This window comes from Talpa occidentalis, unplaced genomic scaffold (assembly GCF_014898055.3).
Source record: "Talpa occidentalis isolate TD23 unplaced genomic scaffold, MPIMG_talOcc4v2.1 talOcc4.5, whole genome shotgun sequence".
Classification (NCBI taxonomy): Eukaryota; Metazoa; Chordata; class Mammalia; order Eulipotyphla; family Talpidae; genus Talpa; species Talpa occidentalis.
Genome location: NW_023604861.1, coordinates 25,299,473 through 25,322,929, shown reverse-complemented (window position 1 = coordinate 25,322,929; position 23,457 = coordinate 25,299,473). Strand labels below are relative to the sequence as shown.

At 34.9% G+C, this 23,457-nt stretch overlaps 2 protein-coding genes across 3 annotated transcripts in view; one reads left to right on the top strand and one right to left on the bottom strand.

Moving 5' to 3' along the window:
- Positions 1–86: 86 nt before the first annotated feature.
- DIS3 (DIS3 homolog, exosome endoribonuclease and 3'-5' exoribonuclease) lies at positions 87–23,336 on the bottom strand. The gene is made up of 21 exons (XM_037528946.2): positions 22,909–23,336; positions 22,170–22,327; positions 19,278–19,471; positions 18,773–18,846; positions 16,244–16,411; positions 15,439–15,603; positions 13,945–14,058; positions 13,706–13,843; positions 13,031–13,177; positions 12,549–12,665; positions 11,780–11,881; positions 10,931–10,995; positions 10,763–10,847; positions 9,228–9,355; positions 7,597–7,683; positions 5,057–5,213; positions 3,679–3,893; positions 3,407–3,575; positions 3,124–3,282; positions 1,933–2,055; positions 87–1,335 (listed from the first exon to the last, which is right to left on the bottom strand). The coding sequence occupies exons 1-21, from the start codon at positions 23,134–23,136 to the stop codon at positions 1,258–1,260; spliced, it is 2,871 nt and encodes a 956-aa protein (XP_037384843.1). The 5' UTR covers positions 23,137–23,336; the 3' UTR covers positions 87–1,257.
- PIBF1 (progesterone immunomodulatory binding factor 1) overlaps positions 14,225–23,457 on the top strand; it is a 174,007-nt gene continuing 164,774 nt past the window's right edge. The window contains exon 1 of one of the 2 annotated variants that reach the window (XM_054701530.1): positions 14,225–14,267. The gene's annotated coding sequence lies outside the window, so the exon portion shown is untranslated. Of the gene's footprint in view, positions 14,268–23,165; positions 23,188–23,457 lie in introns of those variants that run through there. The other variant, XM_054701531.1, reaches the window with a different exon arrangement.

Below are 23,457 nucleotides of genomic sequence, written 5' to 3'. Positions count from 1 at the left end.
AAAAAGAAATAAAAGTAAAATGCTTTATGTTAACAATCTCAAAATTTTGAAAACACAAATTTAATCACTACTGATCTTTGTGGTTAGCCAGGGAAGTAGTCACTGGCTCAACAAATAATACTTAAATCTATTCCCTTTAATATGTCCACATACAGTCCTCCATTTTCAATATAACCTGATTCATATGCAGTTTAAAAGCCATTAATTACACATTTTGGGCCTCCCTGGTGGTCCAGCGGTTGAGTGCTGGGTTGCAAAGCTGCCTGCAGCCTCTGCAGCGCTGGTTTGATCCCCAGTCACCGGGCGAGAGTCCCACATGGTGCGCAGACCTCTCCTGCTGCCCACTGCTCCCCTCAGCAGTGTACTTCGTCACTCTGCCTCTTCTACTCTCTGCTCTGGCTCTGTTGAATTCTCTCACCCTCCCGTGCCTCTGACTGTACCCAGTGTTTATATAAATAAATAAATCTTTAAAACAAAAATTACACATTTTATTTCACAAGTAACAGATATTTAAAGTGCGAGCTCTCAAGTCTCAGTGCCTTACTTGTCAGAGATGAGAGCTGAAGTTCAAGGATAATAATCTCATTTATTACCTGGTTTTAAGAAAAAACTTTTCCAATCAGATTAAATATCCTGCTTGTCTTACTACAACATTCAATTCACAAACATGGACAGCTTTTCACGGACAACTAAAATGTAGACGGCTTTTTTAGCAGGAAACACTTAATGTAAGTTAGTAAATTAAAGATGGCAAAGGAGATTAAATGCTAAATTCCTCAACAGATCTTGACTTCATTGTCTAAAAACTGCCATACCAAACACTGACAGCTTTCAAGATTTAGAGAGAATAGATTGTTCCTAGTTTCTAAAAATATTCTATTTTCCTCCATAAGAAAATGAGCTTTTGTTCCATCAATATTAAATAATCAAATTACTTATGTAAAATTAATCTGCTCTTCAATGAGCAGATGAATGCCCCATTTAAATGATCTTTCCAGATCCCTGAAGTTGCTAACTTGTCAGTATTTAAAAGTGATATTCAATTGAATTTTTCTGCATAAATAATTCTGTTCAATCCAGAAATGTAGTTATGATGGGACACAGTCAACAGTTCAATAAAAATGCAAATTTTTAAAATTATTAAAATGTACTTAAAAGTAACACTATCAGACATTTCTTAGATATAAAGTGATTTCAAGTTTTTTTTTTTTAGAAAACCAATCTTTGAAGTTTTTTTTTCTTTCACTAAAGCTATTTTTAAAACTTCTTCTTCTTTCTGTCTGGTTCATTAATGTCCGTGCTTGAAGTATCACTGGGCATGTTTATTCCTGGTATCTAAAGTAATAAGGGAAAATAAGGTAAGAAAGAGTGCAAAATAAGGAATAAGTCTCATTCTTGCCCCATTAACATTTTCAAATGAGAGAGGGAGAAGGGGGTCTTAATAATGGTTTTCCACACAAAGCATATATATTTACTATACAGAGTAATAGTTCAGAATCAGTAGATGTGATCACTGAATAGATGGGAAGCCTGTCATTTGGGAAGTGTGTTTTCAGCTATAACATATCCAATCTATCCTCTTTGTACTCCAGTGATTGTTAACAAATGAGAGGACTCAGGCTGGGTCAGAGCAAGGGTTAAGAACCAATGTCTTAGGTGAAGTATATATTTCAAAACTGACAAAGTGAAAAAGGACTAGTGAGGAGGACCTGAAAGAGGTCTGCTTTTGGTACCAAGGTACTCAAGGATTACAACTATTGAGGATGCCATGGCCTAGCGAAATCAGTGAGAAAACAGGATTTGCGATGCAAATATTTGGTGAACATACTACAGGACTTCTCAAATACTAAAAATAACAGGACTCTATCCTTCTCTTCCACAAAATATACTATTGATTCCATCACAATATGGATAGTATAAGTTTGGGCTTACCTGTGGTTCCACCAGAGACATTCGGATTTTCTGATGCTGAAGATTAGATGAATCTAACATGATTTTCACTTTAACTTTATCAAATATATGGAACGCTGTATCTTCAATTTTAAGTGTAGGTACCTAAACAAAACATTTTAATGTTTTTAATTGCTTCCTTATATTTGAGGCTTTGTTCTGATTCTTTATAGTTTATCTTTCATATTAATTTTAAAGTTTAATGTCTAAAAGCATCAATATAATCAAAACCACTAATCTAGCAGCCTCACACAAATGTGGTCTATGTGCATACCTCCTCCTTTTATTAAGGTAGCTCCAATATTATTCCATATATATATATATATATATATATATATATATATATATATATAGTTGGTTTATTATTCCATATATATAGTGTTGGTTTAATAGAAAAGCACAAAGGTATTACAGGTAGAGTTTATTTTTTTAAACTTCCACTGTAAGGGTAGGGAAGCAAGGAGTGTGTCAGATAAAAGACAATGGAATTAACAATTCCCCTCCCTGAGCTATAAGCAGCCATCTACTCTTTTGACTTTAAATAACCTACAGTAAAGGATTAGTTCAAGTTTTCCTTATAGAAGGAGACTTTACATGATATAAAACAAAGAAATCAAGGACAACTTTTGCATATGGGAAGATATACTAAGATAGTAAATTGTGAATAGAACAATAAGTTTAGTTGGTTTAATTATGCAGATACAAAAAATAACTTTTTTCCTTTTATAAGCACCATTTGTAACCTGTGAAAAAGTAATTGCCCCTATAAAAAAATTAAAGCATTTGAAACTGCAACTATGCAAACAACAGTGGAATACAATTTTATGTCAATTAAGAAAACAAAAAAAGGGCCTCCCTGGTGGCGCAGCAGTTGAGCGCTGGGTTGCGAAGCTGCCCGCAGCCTCTGCAGTGCCGGTTCGATCCCTGGCTGCTCCCCGGCCACCGGAGGAGGGTCCCACATGGCGCGCAGACCTCTCCTGCCGCCCGCTGCTCCCCTCAGCAGTGTACTTCGGTCCTTCTGCCTGCTCTGCTCCCCGCTCTGGCTCTGGTGAATTCTCTCACCCTCCCGTGCTTCTGACTGTACCCAGTGCTTGTATGTATGTATGTATCAATCAATCAATCAATAAATCTTTAAAAAAAAAAAGAAAGAAAGAAAACAAAAATATACTTTACCTCATCATCATAAGTAAGTCGTGGTTTTGGTTTATCCTTTTCTTCAAAAAATACCGTACCTTCCAAACCATACTTTGGAATTAACACCACAATAGCATTCTTTCTTACAAATAGAATATAGGCTTCTTCACTTACTATTCCTTTGCTTTTGAAAAATAACTGTAAAATAACATACAACCTTATTAAAAATTGCCTTAAATCATTTTGAAATTAACAGCAACAATATCTTGAAACTAAAAATGGGAACAAAACCTCATCTCTCCCATTGATAGATGACAAATACCTGAGTATGAAATGCCACTGATGCGCGCTGGGCATATTGAGCCATTTTGTGTCGGAAATTGAGATTTTTACATAAATCTGCAAGCTTGTGTTTATCTGTTAACTCTGGATAAGTACAGTCAGCTCCAATAGCCACAGCCAACAACCGATGAACAATGATGTCTGCGTATCTAGACATATTGAGAAATAAAAAATTATATTAGCATTGAAATGTCTTTTTTTAAAATTCAAAATTAATGTTTTTACCTCATTTAATTTCAAAGAAAAAAGCACCTTCTGATGGGTGAAGTAAAATGTGTGTATATTGGTGATGCTAAGCCATAATGATGAAAATCATTATCCATTCCAGAGCAGAAGTACACAGCTTGCATCATACAGCGAGTGGCTAATATTCTTAACAGAGTGTTTAGATACGGGAACGTAGGAGAATCAGCCCGGTCCAATGAGTCAGCCAGAGACTTGGCTGTATCAGTTTTAATTTCTAAATTCTGTGAATAAAGAGGAAGGAAGGAGCACCATATTAAACATTTTAAAATCAGTACCATCATGTATTCAAAATGTAATGAATCAGATTGAACAAATACAGTGTATGTGACTAGATAATAATGGTTTTACGCCTTTTTCCTTCACCTAGCAGAACTGAAAACAAATCTATAAAAAGGAATGCTTGCTTCATGCAACATCAAAGCTAAAAATTTTCTGAATACATCTAAAGGTACTGAAGTACATTTTGAAAAAGTTTCAAAGTAGAAAGTGAAAGTGGTAGCAGTAGTAATACTAATCCAAATTGAGAAACTAGTGCCATCCTAATAGAATACAATTATGCCTACAGTGATGTTTTGGTGAATAATAGACTGCATATAAGATGACAGCCATAATAGGCTATATCATATATGCCAAATACGGTATGTAGTGGGATATACCTTCTAGGTTTGTGTAATTACACTCTATGACATTCACACAGTGACCGAATTGCTTAAAGACGCATTTGTCAGAATGTATCCTCATCATTAAGTGACATGTGACTAAAATGTCCTGAGATCCAAAACTCCTCCTTCCAGTTGTCTTCTGAACAGGAACGGTGGGGTCTGAACAGTTGATCCAAGGAAAAGCAACCTAAGCCACTGTCACCCCATTGGTAATTATGCCTAAATGAAAGTCTACTAACCAGAAGCAGGGGGTATTGTGGGGCTGAAGAACTTGTACCCTTCCTATACTATAGTCTTTTCCCCATGTATACAACAAATAGAATCTTAGGATTTAACTAATTTGAAAGTGAAGAGAAAAAAATTGTGTAACTGGGCAGTTCACACAGGCTCACTGAAGTCACACAGGCAGTAAGAACACAAGTAAAGGCATGTGGACGAACTCAATATGCTAAGGATAGTGCAAATAGCTTAGTCTGAAACACGTGATTTTAGCCTAGAGTGCTCTTTAAAGACATTTGAGAATTTTAGTAAGCAGATGACCTGTATGTGGGAAGAGATGCTACACCTAAGTTAGATTATTTTTTTTTAATCAGAAGAACTACTGGCATATTTTTGCATCGAGGAACAAAAACACTCTCATGGAGAAGTGAATATAGATTATTAAGTGCAAAGGGTAGGTCATTAAACAAATACAAATGTTTTTCCAAACTATAGGACTTTACCTTGGATTTAGCTGCTTTAACAAGAATTTCATAATTTGATGGAGGAGGAGCAGGATGTTTTCGAAGCAAAGCATGTTCAGAAAATTCTTCATGAATTCTTTTTGCAACAGAGATATTAGCAAGTAACATAAATTCTTCCACCATGGAATTTGTTTCTCTGCCAGTGGAAAAATGATTATATAAGAAAAGAGAATCTCAGATTTATGTGTCATATTTATTCAGAGGTTACCTTTCCTACCTATAAAGATAATGGAAATATTTCCTATGTAAACATTCATGTGTATGCACACTTATTTTTAATAACTTGTGCTTCTTTCATTTCTGTTACTATGCTAACAACCTTTTATTATGCATCTACTACATGAGTAAATCTCATGCTAGAACAGACTTTACAAATTACACTCAAGAAAAACTGTTTTACTAACATTAGTAATATAAATCTGAAACACTGCATTTTTTAACTTCCTTTTAACGTGTCCAGAGATTTTTATGTAACTGTAAATTTACTAAATAAATTAACTATAAATTTTACCTATAAATTTATTGTAACTATAAATTTACTAAATATAAACTTAATAAATGAAGTTTACTAAGAATTAAAAACTAGGTAGTACAAATTTTGGTTAAAAAAGTAAAACTTTCACCAATGAATCACTAAAATGAAGAGATCATATCAGTATTTACTACTTGGGTGCATATTATGAGTCGTGCATCTTGCCATATATGGTAGCACTGTTTTGCAGTTGAAAAGTGGAGGATATAAATTATTCTCTTCATCAAGGTCAGAGTTATCACTAGTAACAAGAAGTGAGTCCACATAATCTGATTTCAAAATTCTTAACCTGATATTGCCATTCATTCTATTCAGTTAATTTGTGTTCTCTTTTTCCCAAACATTGTGTTCTCTTTTTCCAAACTAAACATTCATTATAAATTTTTCAGTCAAGTTTACATTTTTAATAACATCTTATTACAGGAAGACTTCCAATCATCCTTTAGAAGTATGGGGATCATCTCTTAGAAATGTGATTTTTCTTCTTATTACGAAGAAATAGATGATGCTGTACACTGCAAAATGAGATTCAACATTTTTCTCTAAAAAGCTTCTAGTGTTTGGTTTCTTTCTTGTACTAACATCATGCTTATCTGCACAAAAGTTTCCCTTAAAGTGTATTTAAATATAGCAATAAAGCTATAAATTACACACTGGATCCCTAAAAACAAACCTGAGCATACTCATTTTTACTTTTATTTTTTTTTAAGGTTTTATTTATTTATTTTTGCATAGAACTGGGATGTAGGCCAAAGGTATGGGTGGCAAGCGGATTCATCAGAGACAAGAGTGGGGAGCAAAGCGGCCAGATTTACTGAAATACACTACTAAGAGGAGGAATGGTCTGCTGTGCATCATATGTGGGTTAGTTCCCTGGCAGGAGATGAAACTTAGGCCCTAGTGGTGATAACACTAAGACATAACCCCTAGGCCACCAGGATTTTTAATCCTTAATCAACTAGAGAAGTGCAAATGCACATTTAATTTCAGAATTACCTTATTTAAGAGGCCTGGAAAAGAAGCCTAATTCTAAGAAAAAAATCCTTGCTTCCTAATACTTTTTAATAAATTTTTTTTAAAGATTTATTTATTTATACAAGAACCGGGGTTCAGGCCAGATGCGCAAGAGGGTGAGAGGATTCACCAGAGATAGAGTGGGGAACAGAACAGACTGACTGACTGAAATACACTGCTGAGGGGAGCAGCGGGTGAGAAAAGAGAGGTCTGCCATGCCATGTGGGATTTTCGCTGGCCAGCCGGGATTGAACCCATGCTGCAGAGGCTGCTGACAGCTTCAAAGCACTGTGCTCAACTGCCTGTGCCACCAGGGGAAGCCCTGCTTCCTCTTTTTTTTTTTTTTTTTTTGTGAGACCCTCACCAGCGGCCAGTTCTGGCACTTCAGAGGCTGCGGGCAGCCTCGCAGCCCAGCGCTCAACCACTGTGCCACCAGGGGAGGCCCTGCTTCCTAATTCTTAACCAAATCAATAAATAGTAACAACAAAAGCTAACAAGTCAGTACTCTTCACAATACTCTATGACGTGGGTACCTCTGTCAATCCTTATACACAAATTGAGGTCCAGAGAGGTTAAAGTTACTATCCTGAGTTACTGGCAGAAGTTGGATCCAAACCTAGACAATCTAGCTTCAAAGTCCCTGACCTTGACCACTATACTATCCTACCACAGGATACTCTATATTAAATATTTTAGAATTCAATCAGAGTAATTTTCTTTTACTTACCATGACTCTTACTAGTCAAATTCTAATACACCACACATCAAAACAAACCAATTTAAAGCTTTCAATTATATTAATCTCATTTTTACATAATACTAAAAAGTGAAATATTTATGTATTTCATTTCATGAATCAAAAAAATTTATAGAAATCCTAACCCGATTCCTGTACAAATATGATTTACTAAGGAAGTAGTCATTACATTTAAAATCAAAATCATACCTACTACCCATCAAAAAAATCGCATACCTAAGCTCCTTGGTCTGCAGATCTATAGGATCATGAGTTTCACTGTCTATGTGGAATCGAACTTCTGGAGAAGAAAGAGTTAAAGCCCTAAATAAAAATCAAAGAGGTGAATTATACCAATGAGCCAACATTAGACATAATTTTGGAACTGATCCATTTAAAATAGAACATGATTATAGCAGGTACATGCTAGTTATTCTCCTGATGTTTTATGGATAACAACATCTCACAAAGATAGTAGTCTTTGTGCTTCTGAGGGTTTGAATCTCTTCAGTGCCCAAACTACGAGTTCTTACTGAGCTATATGAATTTGTAATCACTTTTACAAATAAAGACGATGACTGAAAATATTTCATTTACTATGGCAAAAAATGTATTGAGCTGAGGAATGAGGAGAGGTAAAGATAAGTTGCCATGGATGGCTGAGTGGCATCTGATGCACAGTTCAAAAGTATCTTCCATATAGATTCAACCAATGGAGAGGAGACTGATCAACTACTAATAATACTTACAGATACTGATGGCTATTAATATTTGAGAGCTATGTTGTCAGATAACATACTATGGTTAGTGTTTTACATGCATGGTTAATTTATGAATTGGCAAGCTTTCCCTTTAAAAGTAAATTTCCTCAAGGCAAGGAAGGTTTATGGTTTTTTCACATATTGATGTTACCTTCATCCGGTTAGCACCAAATTAACCTAAAACTAAGAATTTTAACTTTGAGTACTTTGGGCAATCATGGAGAACGAAAAATGAGATGAGATGAGGCAAGTCAAATGAGATTCCAAGTCCTTTTCTTCCCTAACTCCTCACATTTATTAGAAGAGCTACAGAAAGAATACTAGAGAGGGAATCTCAACAAATATTTCTTCCTTACCAAGTAGTATGTACAATAAGGCTTTACATCTTGATTGAAAAGACAACATATACTAATCATAAAATGTTCATCATAAAACACCTAAAATGTTGTTTATCCCTGACATACTATTTATCTTTAACACAGACATAATTCAAGACATAACATCTCCTGTTAAGAAGACAGAAAGATGTTATTTTTGTTCTTACTATTTTCTCAGTTCTACCTAACACTGAGATTCAAAGATGTGTTTTACCAGCAAGACTGTCTACTTAAAAATTGAACACTGTTTTTGATGTTAAAAATAGCTTTGATAAGCTAATTGAGAAATTATGCTACAAATGCAAATTTACATGTCTTAATTTAAAACAACCAAAGTGAATATGGTTTCAAATTAGATTTTATTCACTTTGCTTTTAAAATAAACTTTCTAAAAATTATCTTTAAACAAATGTTCTTCTGATATTGGACATACTGTAAATCTTCAAACCTTCACACCTTCGTAGAATTTCTTTAACATTTTAACCCAAACATATCCAATTTTAGCACAACAAATTACAAGCACAGAATTCCTTAACAAACAGTAGTCCAGAACAGTTGCTGACATTACATGGTAGCTAGAAGAAATGGAATGTCTCTATTTAAGAGTCTTTACTGATCCTATTAAGAAATTCATCACTGTCCATGATTAAACACTTAAAGAGTTACAAGTTATCTTAATACCAGAACATACGAATTAAGACACAACTTAATACATATTTATAAAATATACCCTTTTTCAATTCTTCTCTTTTTCAAAATTTTTGCTAGTTTATTTAGTCCTCGGAGACTAATGGTTATATCATCATTCATGGTTGCTGAGTCAATTCTCATCTGAGCTTCAGCATATGTTAGGGAAGCCTTAGAAAGGAAACATATTAATATTACTCTTACAAATTATAAAACCTGGTTTCCTATCTTCTCAAATTTCTACTACATTAAATCCCTGACTTCAAAAAACCTAAAATCAATAACAAAATAGATATTCCTCGCCATAAATCTTATACTTCACAACTATGATTTCTAGTTTATTAACTCTGATATATTACATAAGCAAACTTACGTTAAAGGAAAATGGTAGTATTGTCAGTAGTTTAATTACTTTCATATTTCAGTTAACGCAGAAAGGCAATGCAAAAATAAAATGAAAAGGAAAATTAGATTATTCTCTAATAATGACTGTAAAGTGAAGTCCTTTCCAGATGACTATTACTCTCCTACTCACTGACTATTACTCGCCTACTTACTGGCAAAAAAGTATGGAAATTATAATAGCACAGACATCATGTTTGCAGGAATTCTACCCAATACCCAAAATTAAGTATTTAAAAGTGGAATAAATTCAGCGTAAAAAAATTTAATTTCCAATTACAATCCAAATATATCAACAGCTGTTTCTAATCCTATTTCATTCCTCACAGACTACCAATTTTTAGCTTAATTAAAAAAAAAAGGTAGCATCACAAGTTAAAATCAGGAATAGCATGAAGTAGTTAGAGATGCAGCCAGGTCAAATTCTTCTCAGAGCCAACTTATCCACTAGGGTCTAAGAGAGAGCCTTCTAAAAATGTTTTTTGTTATGTTTTCACAAAATCTTTTTTTAATATAATTTTATTATACTAGTCAAGTCTGGGAGAATTATAAACTCATCCTTATTTAAAAATACAATCTAGGAAGGCTTAAATTGCACATTACAATTTGTTGGTCTGCTTCTTTTTCCAACCGCTGCTTAATCGAAGTGAAAGAATGATGTTAAAGTAAGAAAATACATAGATAAAATTTAGAAAATGCTCATTAGACAAAAGGGAGTTTGACAAATCTCATCAGGCCAAAATGAGAATACAAGAATTTGGGCAGAAAGTACCAAAAAAGAAAAGGAAGAAAGAAAGATTGTCTGAACACAGTCTCAGGCTAGTTATATTAGAATTTAACTATGATTTATAACAGTATGAAAAAACATGAATAAATGGATGATGTATATGCCAACTTTAAAAATACAAGTAGGATAATATGAAATACTGGGGTTTTTGAAATACAAAGTTATCTACGCAGTCTTCTCAAGTATATAGACTATGTAAATATTTGAATATAGGATAAGTACCAAATAAACTCATTTCTAAACAGCATCAAGAATTGGGCAGGTTAAAAAAAACATTTTGTTGCAATACTAGGGGAAAATTTATTAATAATGTCTTTTTTCAAAACAATCTAAAATACTGTTGAAAGTATCAAAGATTTTAAAAATTAAACATTAACTATGAAACTAACCTTTGAGTTAATGACACTTTTGGTAAACCTGGTTTTTAATATTTCAGCATTTTGATTCATTTCCCAAATACATGAAAATGCCAACCTGTAGAGGAAAATACAGTATTTGTTAATGGAATCAGTTAAAGTAGGAAATAATACATTCTAACAAAATATGTGCATAAATACCTGTCAACATTACATCTTAAGGAACATAAGTTAGAACTAAGCAACTCTGGAACCATGTCAATCCTCTGAAACAGATAAAAATTGTTTATTACTTAGCTATATCCATAACATTTTACATTCATCAGAGACAGAGCAAATAATTTAGCAGGAAAAAAAAATGTTTTTTGGTCTTTGTGAATAGAACTGAGAAAATGTGAAATAAAAAATCTATTTCTAGAAAAGTACACAGAAATGTTACAAAAGGGAAACAATAAAGAAAACTGAACTGCATGCAAACTATATGGTATTTTAAAAATACTTAAAAGACACTATTTTTTTGGGGGGGGAAAGCTACACAGAAGAACACTGACACTGAATTCATAACAGATTAAGCTTAAATTTTTCCATTCACAATTTTTCTCTGTAAATTTACAGGACCACATTAAAAAAAAAAAAATTGGTAAACTGTGGCAGAACAGGCACATCACTTAACTTTATAAAGAACAAAAGAGTACATTTAATCATATATAGTTAAGTGCTGCACAACAATTTGTCAACAACACCTACTTTTTTAATTGGCTAGTCAAAACCAAAATAACACTGCAGTCTTTTCACTGATGTAAGATCACTTTATTAAACGTTATGTCTTTTAGTTATTGATGTACTATTTCTATCTATCACTACTCAAAAATACAGAAGAACCATTACTTTTACACACTATGCTCAATTAACTTAAGAGTTACTCACCAAATTTCACTAAATACTGAGGCTGTCCTTTCCTCTGAAAATACCTCAGATGAATTTATTATTAAGAATAAAACAGATGATGAAAAGTTGCAGTATGTACCATTTTATACTTAACACACTTACCTTTTCACAAAGATACACAGTTGTTCCTCTTCTGGCTGACTCTTGATCTAAAGCATTTCCTGGTCTAATAAAATGGCTAACATCAGCAATATGAACACCAACCTTAAAAAGATAAGTAAAAATATGTCAACATGTTCAACTTGGTAAATGTAGGAATGGAGTTCTAGTAAGAAGAAATTTAGCTAAACTAAAAAAGGACACAGTCACATTTACCATTTTGACTTTTGACACATGTCCATTAGTCTCTGCAGCTAAAACTGACTATACTTTGCATCAAAAATTTCTAAAGGGCCTCCCCTGGTGGTGCAGAGGTTGAGTGCTGGGCTGCGACGCTGCCCGCAGCCTCTGCAGCGCCGGTTCGTTCCCCGGCCGCCAGCGAGGGTCCCACACACACAAAAAAATTCTAAATAGGGGCTCCCTGGTGGCGCAACGGGTTAAGCACTGCACTATGAAGCAATCCGCAGCCTCTGCAGCACGAGTTTCGATCCCCAGCCGGCCAGAGAGAAACCCGCATGGCGAAGCAGACCTCTCCTGTCTTGCCCACTGCTCCCCTTAGCAGTGTATTCCAGTCAGTCTGCCTGTTCTGTTCCCTGCTCTGTCTCTGGTGAATCCTCCCCAAGCCATCTCTGGCCTATACTCCAGCACTTGTATGCATGGATGGATAAATTGTTGGGGGTAAAAAAAAATTTCTAAACAAATTTAGGGGTAAAAGAAATGAAATCAAGAACAGAACTGTATCTGGATAACAAGAGCATTTCAATATAAATACCTCCAAATTTCCATTTTCAAGTTCTCTGCAATGTAGAGCATCATCGATATCAGTACACCCTGGTGGGTCCACACTACACACACACAGATGTCTCAGGTCTTCTCGGTTCTTCATGTCCTAGCAAATGCCATGTTACAAAGATGTTTAAAACTATTTTGGTAGCACAAATGCAAGACAGCTGTTATGAAATAAAAAGTAACTATATGGAAAAACTTTATTTCATGATAATAACTACACATAATGATTTGTAACTGTAGTATCTTGCCTTGAATAATTCGACATAAAGCAGTATTTTTTCTCCAGAAATATTTATTTTTCAGTAGGCAAATGATTTTTGTAATAGCTAAAAGTGGTATATCTAACTAAATTTGGGGAAGGAGAGAACTATGGTTTCTACATATTAAAATAACATACACAGAAATCAAAGAAAATTAGTTCAACACAGTAATTTATAAAGTCACTAAGAATTCCTTTCAACTTACCTTCTCAGTAATGCTCCAGGGCATCTTTGGTAGAAAGCTAAGAACAGCCTGGGAAAAAGGCTGATGGGGAACATCATGCTCAAGTAACAAAACTTCTGTTTCAGTTTCTTTATCTCCAACTTCTCCTAAATTTTTTACAAAGTGTCCCTAAAACCAAAAGGTATTATGAAACAGGTGCATTTTGTAGCCTTTGCTTCTATTTTACTATCAATTACATTAAAGTCTTGAGCATTTATATATTATCTTCAGTATTCTAAATATTCCCAACATTTTTAAAAGTGACCCCTTGATAAATTAAAGTTGAAAATGACAAGACTATGATGGAGACTTCTTGAGGGCCCAGTTCTTATATCACAAAGCATCTGTTTTATCCCATATTACAAGTTTAAAATGTTTCAAGTATAGTAGCTTCAAAATTTGCTAGAATCCAGTTACCTCTCAAACACTATTTTCACAGTCATGAAACTTGTTTGGAAATTAAGTAACCAAATGATTTATGTTAGATTTATGATTAGTTTTCCAATTGGATGTACTACTTACCAAGTAACTTTGTGAAATATTCCTAAATATCAGTATGAATTATACAAAAGCAGATTCTATCATCACCTTTTAAAAGAAGCATCTTTATCCCCAAATTTTAATATCCTTATATAAAAGTTAATAATTTAAGCTTACATTTGGATATCTAGAATTTCTGGGCCAGCCGTCAACTGAAACAATAATTCTCCGTCCTTCTAATGTAGAAGCCTGTCTAGTTTCTATCCGAATTCGAGGGATTCTCTTATCAGCAGGTGTAAAGAGATGTCTCCTTGACTATAGAAAATCAAGGCAAAAAAAAAAATTTTATACACATACACAGAAATCTAGGGATGAAGACAAGGAGAAAGTTATTACAGATGATGCTCTTTCCTCACCTCTTTAATATCAGACTTGGAAAGCATGCCACAATATGGTCTCCAGTTCCTTTTTATTATTCCTACAACTCTACCTGTAGGCTTCAGCATTTTTTCATTTACAGCAGTCTTAAGCTGAGATTTAAAAATAAAAATCGTTATTTTTCCTCAAAATATAATGAAATAATTTGCTTCATAATTACACTGTGAATATGGGTACGAATATTTTCAGGCAGTAAATTATGACATAAAACAATAGAATCTTTGACATTTCAAAATTCTAGGTAGAGCATGCCAAACTAAATCATGGAAATATTCCACAATCATGAAGCACTATAAAAACAGTAAGTCAAAAAAAGAAAGAAAATAATTAATGTCAGAACTAAATTCTTAAATTTCAATATGGGCATTTTCTAACACACAGAGGTCTGAAAATTCGTAGATTAGGATTTTAGTTCTAGCTTGTACCAACTAGCTGTGCAACATTTATTAATCATTAAAAAAGAGATGTATCTTTAAAGGTTCTTCTTTATCCACAATAAAAATCCAAATAAAGTGTATTTATTAGAAACAGCAGAAGGATCTAATAGCATTTCATTTCTAACACTCTCCTATGGCCTAGACTTGGCAAGGAACTGAATATGATTCATGGAAAAAAAAACCTGCAAAGTGTTTATTCCAGCTACTTATAATATTCTTGTAATTCTAAAACAGGGAAATAAATGGGTTATGTCAGGTCAATGTAAGACCATAAAAATAACTGAAAACATTCTCTTGATAATAAACAGTTATACAGACAGAATTATTAAATAGGCCTAAATGTAAGAGTCCACATATACATCTGTTGTGCTGAGGGAATTTTAACATTACATAAAAGCATTTCAGAGTTCTTTTCTCACTAATTCAGACAAATCATGTACTTAAATGTCAGAGTTTAAGTTTCATACTCAAGTTAACAGACTTTATATTTCAACACATTTATTTAAGCAAGTAAGACATTAATTTAAAAAAACTACTGAGGGACTCCCCTGCTGGTGAAGGTGGTTGAGGGCCACACTGTGAAGCTGTCCGTAGCCTCTGCAGCGCGGGTTTGATCCCGCCTGGCCCACCGGTGAGAATCCCACTGGTGCGGCAGACCTCTCCTGTCTCGCCCACTGCTCCCCTCAGCAGTGTATTACAGTCAATCTGCCTGTTCTGTTCCCCGCTCTGTCTCTGGTGAATCCTCTCACCCTCCTACACCTTTGACCTGCACCCCAATTCTTATACCCATGAATAAATAAATATTAAAATAGACAAATAAATAAATAAATATAAAAACTCTGTAACCCAAAAACATTAAAAAAAAAAAAACTACTGAAATATTTAGAGGGGAAAAACCAACTATAGAACTTCTATAGAACTTCATTCAATAAATCTGAAAACAATAAAGCTTATTTAATTTTCTGAAAGCTGACATTAAATAACTATACAAAGCAATACAAATTAAAAAAAAATAAAATCTGCTTAATTTCATACAATGCATTCTCGCTCCTCTTCTTTCTCTACATCGTCTTCATTTTGACCTTCATCATGTAAAACCACAGAAGATGGTGCCACCCACTGATTCTTGGGGAGAAGCTCCACAGCCACAATGTCTTCATGAATAGCTCGGTTTAAATTTTTAAGTCCTTGTAAGATTATCTGAGTAAAACAGCAAATGGCAGGTGCCCAGATATTTAAATATTAAAATAGGATTGTTCCCTACCATTGTTTATGTATATTCTGTGTTATGATCACTATTTCGCCTCTCTATTTTTCCTTCCTTTATAGTATCCCTTTATTCCACCCTCTTAATTTCATAACATTGAGAAAATAACAGTTAGAAAATATAGGTTGTGCTCTCGGTTTCATCATCAACTCTTCGACTAAGAGACACTGGGAAATTTTTGTAATCTCTGTATCTCAAAAGTCTTGACTTGTTAAATAAGTGTACGTACTTTTAAAGGCCGGATTGAATATTAAATAAAATGAAGCATGCAAAGCAGTAAGAAGAGTATCTGGCAAATATTAAGCGCCCCCAAATGACTACTATTCATTTTACAGTGTGTGAAATCCTCTGCAGTAATTATATGTTAGGCAAATAGTATTTCATTTCCCATAACTGGTCATAATATATACAACAGGCATTCTATCTAATCTATAAGCTCCTATATCACTGCCTTCAAACTGATGAACTGGGAAAATAAAGCAAATTTAAATTCTCATAGATTTCAAACTCTTATGAAAGAAAATAATGAACAAAAAGTATTTTAATGTATAAGCAATTTATGTATACACTTGCCTCTTTATTTTCTTCAGTGTCTCCATGAACCCATACTGTAGCTTCTAAGTAATTTTCTCTGCTAGCTCTAAATGTTCCTTGAAGGTATGTACCAGATTTTATGCCTTGTTGTAGCTTACTTAAGGGAAGATGCTCTGAAAATATTATTTTTCCACTTTCTATTTCATTCTGTGAAATAAGCAAACCAAAAGATGCAATTAGTACGTAAGTCTTCTGTATGGTCAATACACAACTATTATCAATATCAGGTAATTTTTAAACATCATCTAAATTATAGAATGTATATAGAACTCTATTCAACTATGAATTTGAGAGATTATCGCAGAGTGAGGAAAAAAGTGCTTCCTACCTTAGGACAACTTACACAAATATTTCAATATCTCTACTTTCATATAGTTTAGCCACACATGGACACCATTAAGAAAACCTCTGTATGTTCCCTACTCCTACCACAGCCCTCATAAAATGAAGGCACAAGAAAAGTTATTTTTACTTTAGTTATTTTAAGTAGCTAGAGATACAAATAGAAGTAGGCTGGGAACTGCTTTAGCTCTACCACAACACCTAGCAGGATTTTTAGAAACCCTGACTGCTTGCCTCCATTAATACCCTTCTTCATTTGCACAATTTCCACCTTTTAAGATTACTTTATATTTTCTCCTTTTCTGCTTAACTCTGAACATTCCCTGTCTTCCTTCCTCACTCTCAGATGATGACCTCAATCTCCATAGTGAGAATCAAAATCAATCAGCAGAAACCTATTTCATCTTCCCACCACTAAATCTACACAACTACCTACAAAACAAAAACTTCAGCTTTCTCTGGTAACAAAGAATAAAATGTTTCTGTTCTTTCATTTGTACACTACATTCCATCTTCTCTTCTCTAGTCAAGAATTTTGTCTTGTATTACCTTCTCTCTAGAGGCAAATTTCCCTTCTCTACTGCAACATTCTCTCCATCATATAAACTTATAATAACATGACTTATTAGAAATTAAAAGTTTGGGTCCCCTTCCAGGCACAGGCCTGATCCATTGTTCCACTTCACAACAAAATGCACACTAATAGTGTCTATAATTTCTGTGTATTTACTCCTCCCACTGCACTTGCTCTTGAATCCACTATAATCAACTTTCATCCTCAGTCAGTTGAGACCATTACTGTCAAGGTAACTAGTAACACACTATCTTGCAACTGCAGTGCTCCATTGTCAGTCTTACCAGAATTTCTAACAATGATCCTTCTTTCCCTGAAACACTTATAGCATTTAACATATCCTTTCTTTGGCTTCTGTGCTACTACAGCAGTAGCTCCTCCTTAGTTTCCCTTTGCCAATTCTCCTTTTCCTGATTATTAATGTTGGAGTGTCCCAAGACTCAGTTATAAGTCCTTTTCTTTCTTTACATTTACTGCTTTGTCACTTATCTTAAAAAAATCCTAATCTCCATCACTTTCTGTCCTTTCCAAATATCAGAGCTGTGCTAAATCTGTATTTGGGGAAAAAAAACAAACAAACAAAAATCAAATCCAGCTTTTATTTTCTCACTTCTTTTTAGTTTTGGAGAGTAGCTAGTTGAAGACAAGAAGAGATAGCAGTAACAATAATGACAATAGCTACCTTTTGTATCAATAGCCACCTTTTATATTTACCATAGGTATATACCAGGCACTGTGATAAGAATTTTCTTGTCACTGTTATTATCTCATTTGAGCCTCAAAATGTTATAAAGTTATTGTGCTAAACACACTGTACAAATAAGGAAATAGGGATTCACAAAGCATAATTATTCCCTTTGCACATGCTGTCAAGCTTGCCTTGGCAATGGTCTCTTTACCCATCCCCATCTTTAATCTTGCCCTTGATACAATGTATCATCCCATAAATTAACATTAGAGTGCTCTTGCAAATAAATAACATTTTCTGCTCATTTTCCCCCATTCTTCCCAGGTACACTCTCATACACCTACAACTTCCTTTTAGCCTGCCATTATAATGAGAAGAGATCAGAATATTACCTGCTATCTTCTCTTTATAACAGCCCGTTAAGGAGCTCTTTATAAGACAGTTTTAAAATTACTGACCTACAGAATAAATTCTATGTCCTCATTATTTGGCTTCTTTCCTTCCTATTCCACCTATGACTCCCTCCTCTCCTCTTTCAGGATTAATGCCACAGTGCAGTACCTATTCATTCTTTGTCAAACAACTACCCCTTAATCACAAAGCAGTTCTGGATTCTTTTATTTATTCACTAAACAAATGCAGCTGCCATAAGCCAAGTTCTACTCAGTTCGCTGGAAGCATCATGATCTATGTTACACTGTTTTAAAAAGACAAATCTTTTAGGAATGGCATTTTCATAAGCTTATGACAGCCACTCTTGTTTATAACCCAATTCCTATTCCAAATCTAGCTTACCTACAAATATTCCAATTTTTAAATTTGGTAATGATAAACCTTATGTCATAAAATGGCTACTTCAGTATTTTCACTTCTCAAAAACAAAATAAAACAAACTCAAACATACCCCTTCTTCAGACAAACAAGCAAGACGATCTATGAGTTCAGGGTTAGCAGTTAGGCTTTTTACATATTCTTCACCTGAAAAATAAGTTATGCTCTTCTTGATAAATTCAAGTATTTTTTCTGTTTTGTAGAAATGGAAGGACATGGATAGTCTTGTGACAACATAGCTGTCAAAAAAATTTTTTTTAATCTGTCAAATTTTTTTGGGGGGGACAATCCCCATCTATTGATGTGATGGTACCCATGAGGGAGTGGGTCAAGGATTATCTATGAATTTTTATTGCTAAATCAATTCCACATGATTGTGGTGTAATTAATAGCCACTGGGTACCACAACTTACTTAGGTTAGAAATGCAGGGAAATTTAAAAATGCAAAATATCACATAAATTATAAGATCATGAAACTATTAAACACTCAAGTGAAAATAAGAACATAAGGCTTTGATAACTTTTTACATGCATTTGCAAACATAAATCAACAGCTACTAGCTACAAGCAGACTTACAAGTAAAAGCTGGAATTCCTTCTTCTATGGCTTTCTCTTTGTTTTTCCTGTCATTTGTTATGAAGATAACTTGCAGCTGATTCTCAGCTGATATTTTCTTCAGATGTTCATTGTACCACTTTGCTGCTACTCGAATTGCTCTATCATTCCTGTCATTTGAATTTTCGCCCTGTTCTTGTTCTACATAAGTTTCTCTAAATGTGAAGGAAAAGAAAAAAATTGAAATCACTGGAAACAAAGATATGAAAAAAGTCTTAGGACATAAACAATCACCACTAAGTGAAAAATTTAATGGCATTTTTTTCTTACATCAATGTATTCAGATTTATACCTCAAAGAGACACAGATAAGACCCCCACAGTTAAACTTTTAAGACAATTACTTGAAAAAGAAAACCATGTCATTAGTGGAATAACAAAAATGCTAAAACAATTCTATTTCACAAACAGAAATACTCAAAATCAGAATTTAAACTTTAGGTATTAAATTATCTAAAATACTTTGTTGAAAAAACTATTACAAAAATTGGCAGATCTGACAATGAAACTTCATTTGAGCTATAGTGTTACAGTAATTTCTAAAAGCGACATATAGTATGATTAAGTGATTTATGATGTGATTCTATAGTCACTGAATACAAAATACACAGAAATTATTCCTGGTAAAGCTCAGTGAATGGTAAAGACTATCTAGATTCATATGTATGTATGTGTGTATATATATATATATATATATGTACATATGTATATATGTATATATATGTATATACATATGCATATGTATATATATATGTACATATATATATATGTACTGCTTCTAAGTCTATCTACTCTGAATTCTCAAATGTCAGTGTACTTCTTTAAATCAATTTTTCAAAGTCAAATTTATAACAAAATTCAGTTTAATAACTTCTTTTTAAAAAAAAGATTTATTTTTTATTTATACAATAGCTGGAGTACAGGCCAGAGGTATGGGAGGGTGGGAGAATTCACCAGAGACAGAGAGGGGAGCAGAACAGGCAGACAGACTGAAAGCACTGCTGAGGGGAGCAGCGGGTGCGACAGGAGAGGTCTGCTGCGCCATGTAGGAATTTCCCTGGCCTGCAGGGAATCGAATCTGTGCAGCAGAGGCTGCAGACAGCTTCACAGGGCTGTGCTCAACCCACTGAGCCACCGGGGAGGCCCCTTAATAACTTCTAATGCTTAAAATTTTAGATTTACTTTTAATAATAGCTTTTAGAATTGTTATATTTCTTACCATTAAATGCACCTTTTAATGCCCTTAAACTTATCAAAGATACTGTTATGAATTCTTGCACTGATTTTAGCTTAACTTAAACAACAGAATCTTAGATGAGATTTGCCCAAGAGTTCTAAGATTCTTCTCTACAATCCCAGTATTGCTAAGCTCTTTTTATTACATTTAAACTGCAAAAATTCCTAGCCTCTGATTAGAAATTTGATGATCACACTCCACAAAAATTTCTTCTTTCTGCACTGAAAAACAAGTCAAGTTTCTGTTTCTGGATTTCAAGGAGGAGCTAGGAATAGGAAGTCTACAAATGTCTTGCGTTCCTTATAAAAACAGTGACGTTTGGAATATGAGAAACTAAATATTTTTCTAATTTGTATGTTCCAGTGAGATTTCTTTATCAGAATTCTACTGTCTAATCCAGTAGTTCTAACAAGGGGATGATTTCATCCCTTAGGATACATACATCTAACAATGTCTGGAGACATGTGGGGTTATTATAACTCAGTGGACAAAGGTGAGGTTGGCTACTGAAGTCTAGTGGCTAGAGGACAGGAATTCTGCTAAATATCCTATAATGTGCAAGGGACTCCTCATAATAAAGAAGATAAAGAAACAACATAATGAAAAAGCAAAATAAAACAAAAACTCCTACACTTTAAGGACAAAATACTGGGTCACCACAAGGCAGATAGGTAAAAGGGATCAAGTGTATTGTGGGTGCAAACTAGACTTTGGCCATGAACATAATGCAATATACACATAAATTTATTTATAATGTTGTATACCTGAAAGCTATATGTTATAAAGCAATGTTACTTTAGTAAGTAAAAAAAATTTTCAAGAATTATCAGAAAATTATCGGTGCTTTGCTGGTGTCATAACTTTCATGGTGTCATAACTTAATATTCATGGAAGTGTGAATCTATAATCCTAAAACAAATACAGCAGTACAAATTAACATTACTTCAACAAACAATGTCAAAAACAATTATCCAGTACAATATGTCAATAAGACCAAGGTTAAGAAACCCTGATCTAACCTAATAAAAGTATAGCAGGACTCATCATAGGTTATTTTTGTTTAAACAACAACATCATATTTTCTAAGACCACACATTATGTTCAAAGGTATTAAATCTGAAATAGCAAATTCTATCCCTTATCCTTATCTTCTTTAATGTGATCAGTCATATAGTACTAGGTTAACTTTTAAAAGCTCAATAAAACTAAATTCCTTTTATACTTTTAAACCTTTCCTTCACAAATGTTTACATATTAACTTATGCTGGTTATTCATATGATACAGTATTCCAAGAACTTAGGCAAATCTCATCTTCAAGATTCTATTGTCCCACCCATTCTAAAATCAATTCAAAATGAAAACAGTTTGAAATAAAAGCACCTACTGTAACCTAGGAGTCAAGAGACCTTGGTTCTAAGTTTTACCAAACCAACGCCTACATGACCTTAGTGAAGTTCACTTAGTATTATCTTCTGTACAACTGTGTAAGAACCAACAAATATTCCCATAAGTATGGGTTTCTATAGCAAGTATCTTCTGACAATGTTACAAATTATTACCAAGAACCCTCCCCCAAATTTAACTAATTCTATGTTTTTCTTAACAAAATTTCCCACCTATGGTGCTCATTAGTGAATGTATAGAAATGTTTCTCCTGGTTACTAGTCACATCTCGGATCCTTTTATATACTGGAGCACTTCGATTTCTCACTTCTTGGAGAACTGTTTGTAACACAATTACATTCCTGATGGCAGGGTCTTCAAGTACATCAATCTAAAAAAAAAAGAAAGAAAGGTTAATTTCTCCTATGTTCATTTATTGCTACTGTAACAAATTCTGTCAGTTTAAAATCACTACACATTAGCTAAAACGGTATGTTGCTATAAAAAACCCTTCGTGTCAATTTGCGAAGAGCACATGTAAACAGACTCATTAACAAAACTTGATGGAATTAAATCCATTAATATAGAAATAAATATGTTGACCCACATAGCTAGCGTTTGCAGGCACTTACAAGTTGCCTGGGGGTCGCAAGCTGGAGGCCACAGTAGCCCAGGTCTCCGGCCTCCAGACACTTACAATCTAAGGCAGAAGAGACACCAGGAGTTAGAAGATTAACGTGTCTAGAAACTAACGTGTCTATAAGTTGAAAACCGCAGAACAACAACAAAACAACAATGCACAAGGAAAACCACCCCGGCCCGGGGGACAGGAGGCATGAGTCCCTTTCGGGTAAGCCTCTCCTTTAGGACGAAGCACAAGATGCGCCCCTAAGGGCCTCAGTTTCCCTATCTGCCACACCCCCTTCTCCAGGTAGGGCCGCTCTGCCCAGGGTCACCTGTACGCCGACCCACCTGGTGCAGCAGCACGTTGGTATCAGGGAGCAAGTAGTGCGGCCGCGGGCAGAGGCTGCTCGCCGGGTCCAGGGGCTCCGGCTCGAGGGCAGGTCCCTCGTGCGCCCCGCCGCACGCCGCGCACCCGGGCGCCCCACAGCCGATGTCGTCCCGCAGGTAGTGCTCGCGCACGATCTTCATCACGCCGCCCGCCCGCGTCTTTTTCAAGAAAGTCTTGGACTTGAGCATCTTGCCTCGCGGGGTGGAAACTCAACTCCGACAGCGCTCTTCCGGCACAAGGTGCAAAACTGGGGTTCCTGCCGCACAACTACACCTCACCCCGAGGTTCGCCCCTTCCACTCCGGGCCATTAGGGAACGCCTCGCGCGGGAAAACGCCGAGACTAATGTCGGTTGGCTCTTTGTGAACTGCGAGGATTGGGCGAATGTCCGGCAGATAGGCGGGCCCCAGAGCCATTTCCGCCCCAGTACGGCCATTTCCGCCCCTGTACAGCGCGGAGGCCGCGCCTGGACTCCAACTCCCAGCAAGCCTTGCTCCCGGCGGGTCCGCG

Bases quoted from the DNA above. Each gene is read 5' to 3' on its own strand.
- DIS3 (XM_037528946.2), bottom strand. From the start codon at position 23,136: ATGCTCAAGTCCAAGACTTTCTTGAAAAAGACGCGGGCGGGCGGCGTG. The intron at 15,604-16,243 runs GCAAGTGTATAC...TGTTTTACTCAG, and splicing joins ACACTGAAGAAAATAAAGAG to ATAATCTTACAAGGACTTAA. The intron at 14,059-15,438 runs GTATGAAATTAA...TTTAAATCTCAG, and splicing joins AAGAGGAGCGAGAATGCATT to CTTAAGACTGCTGTAAATGA.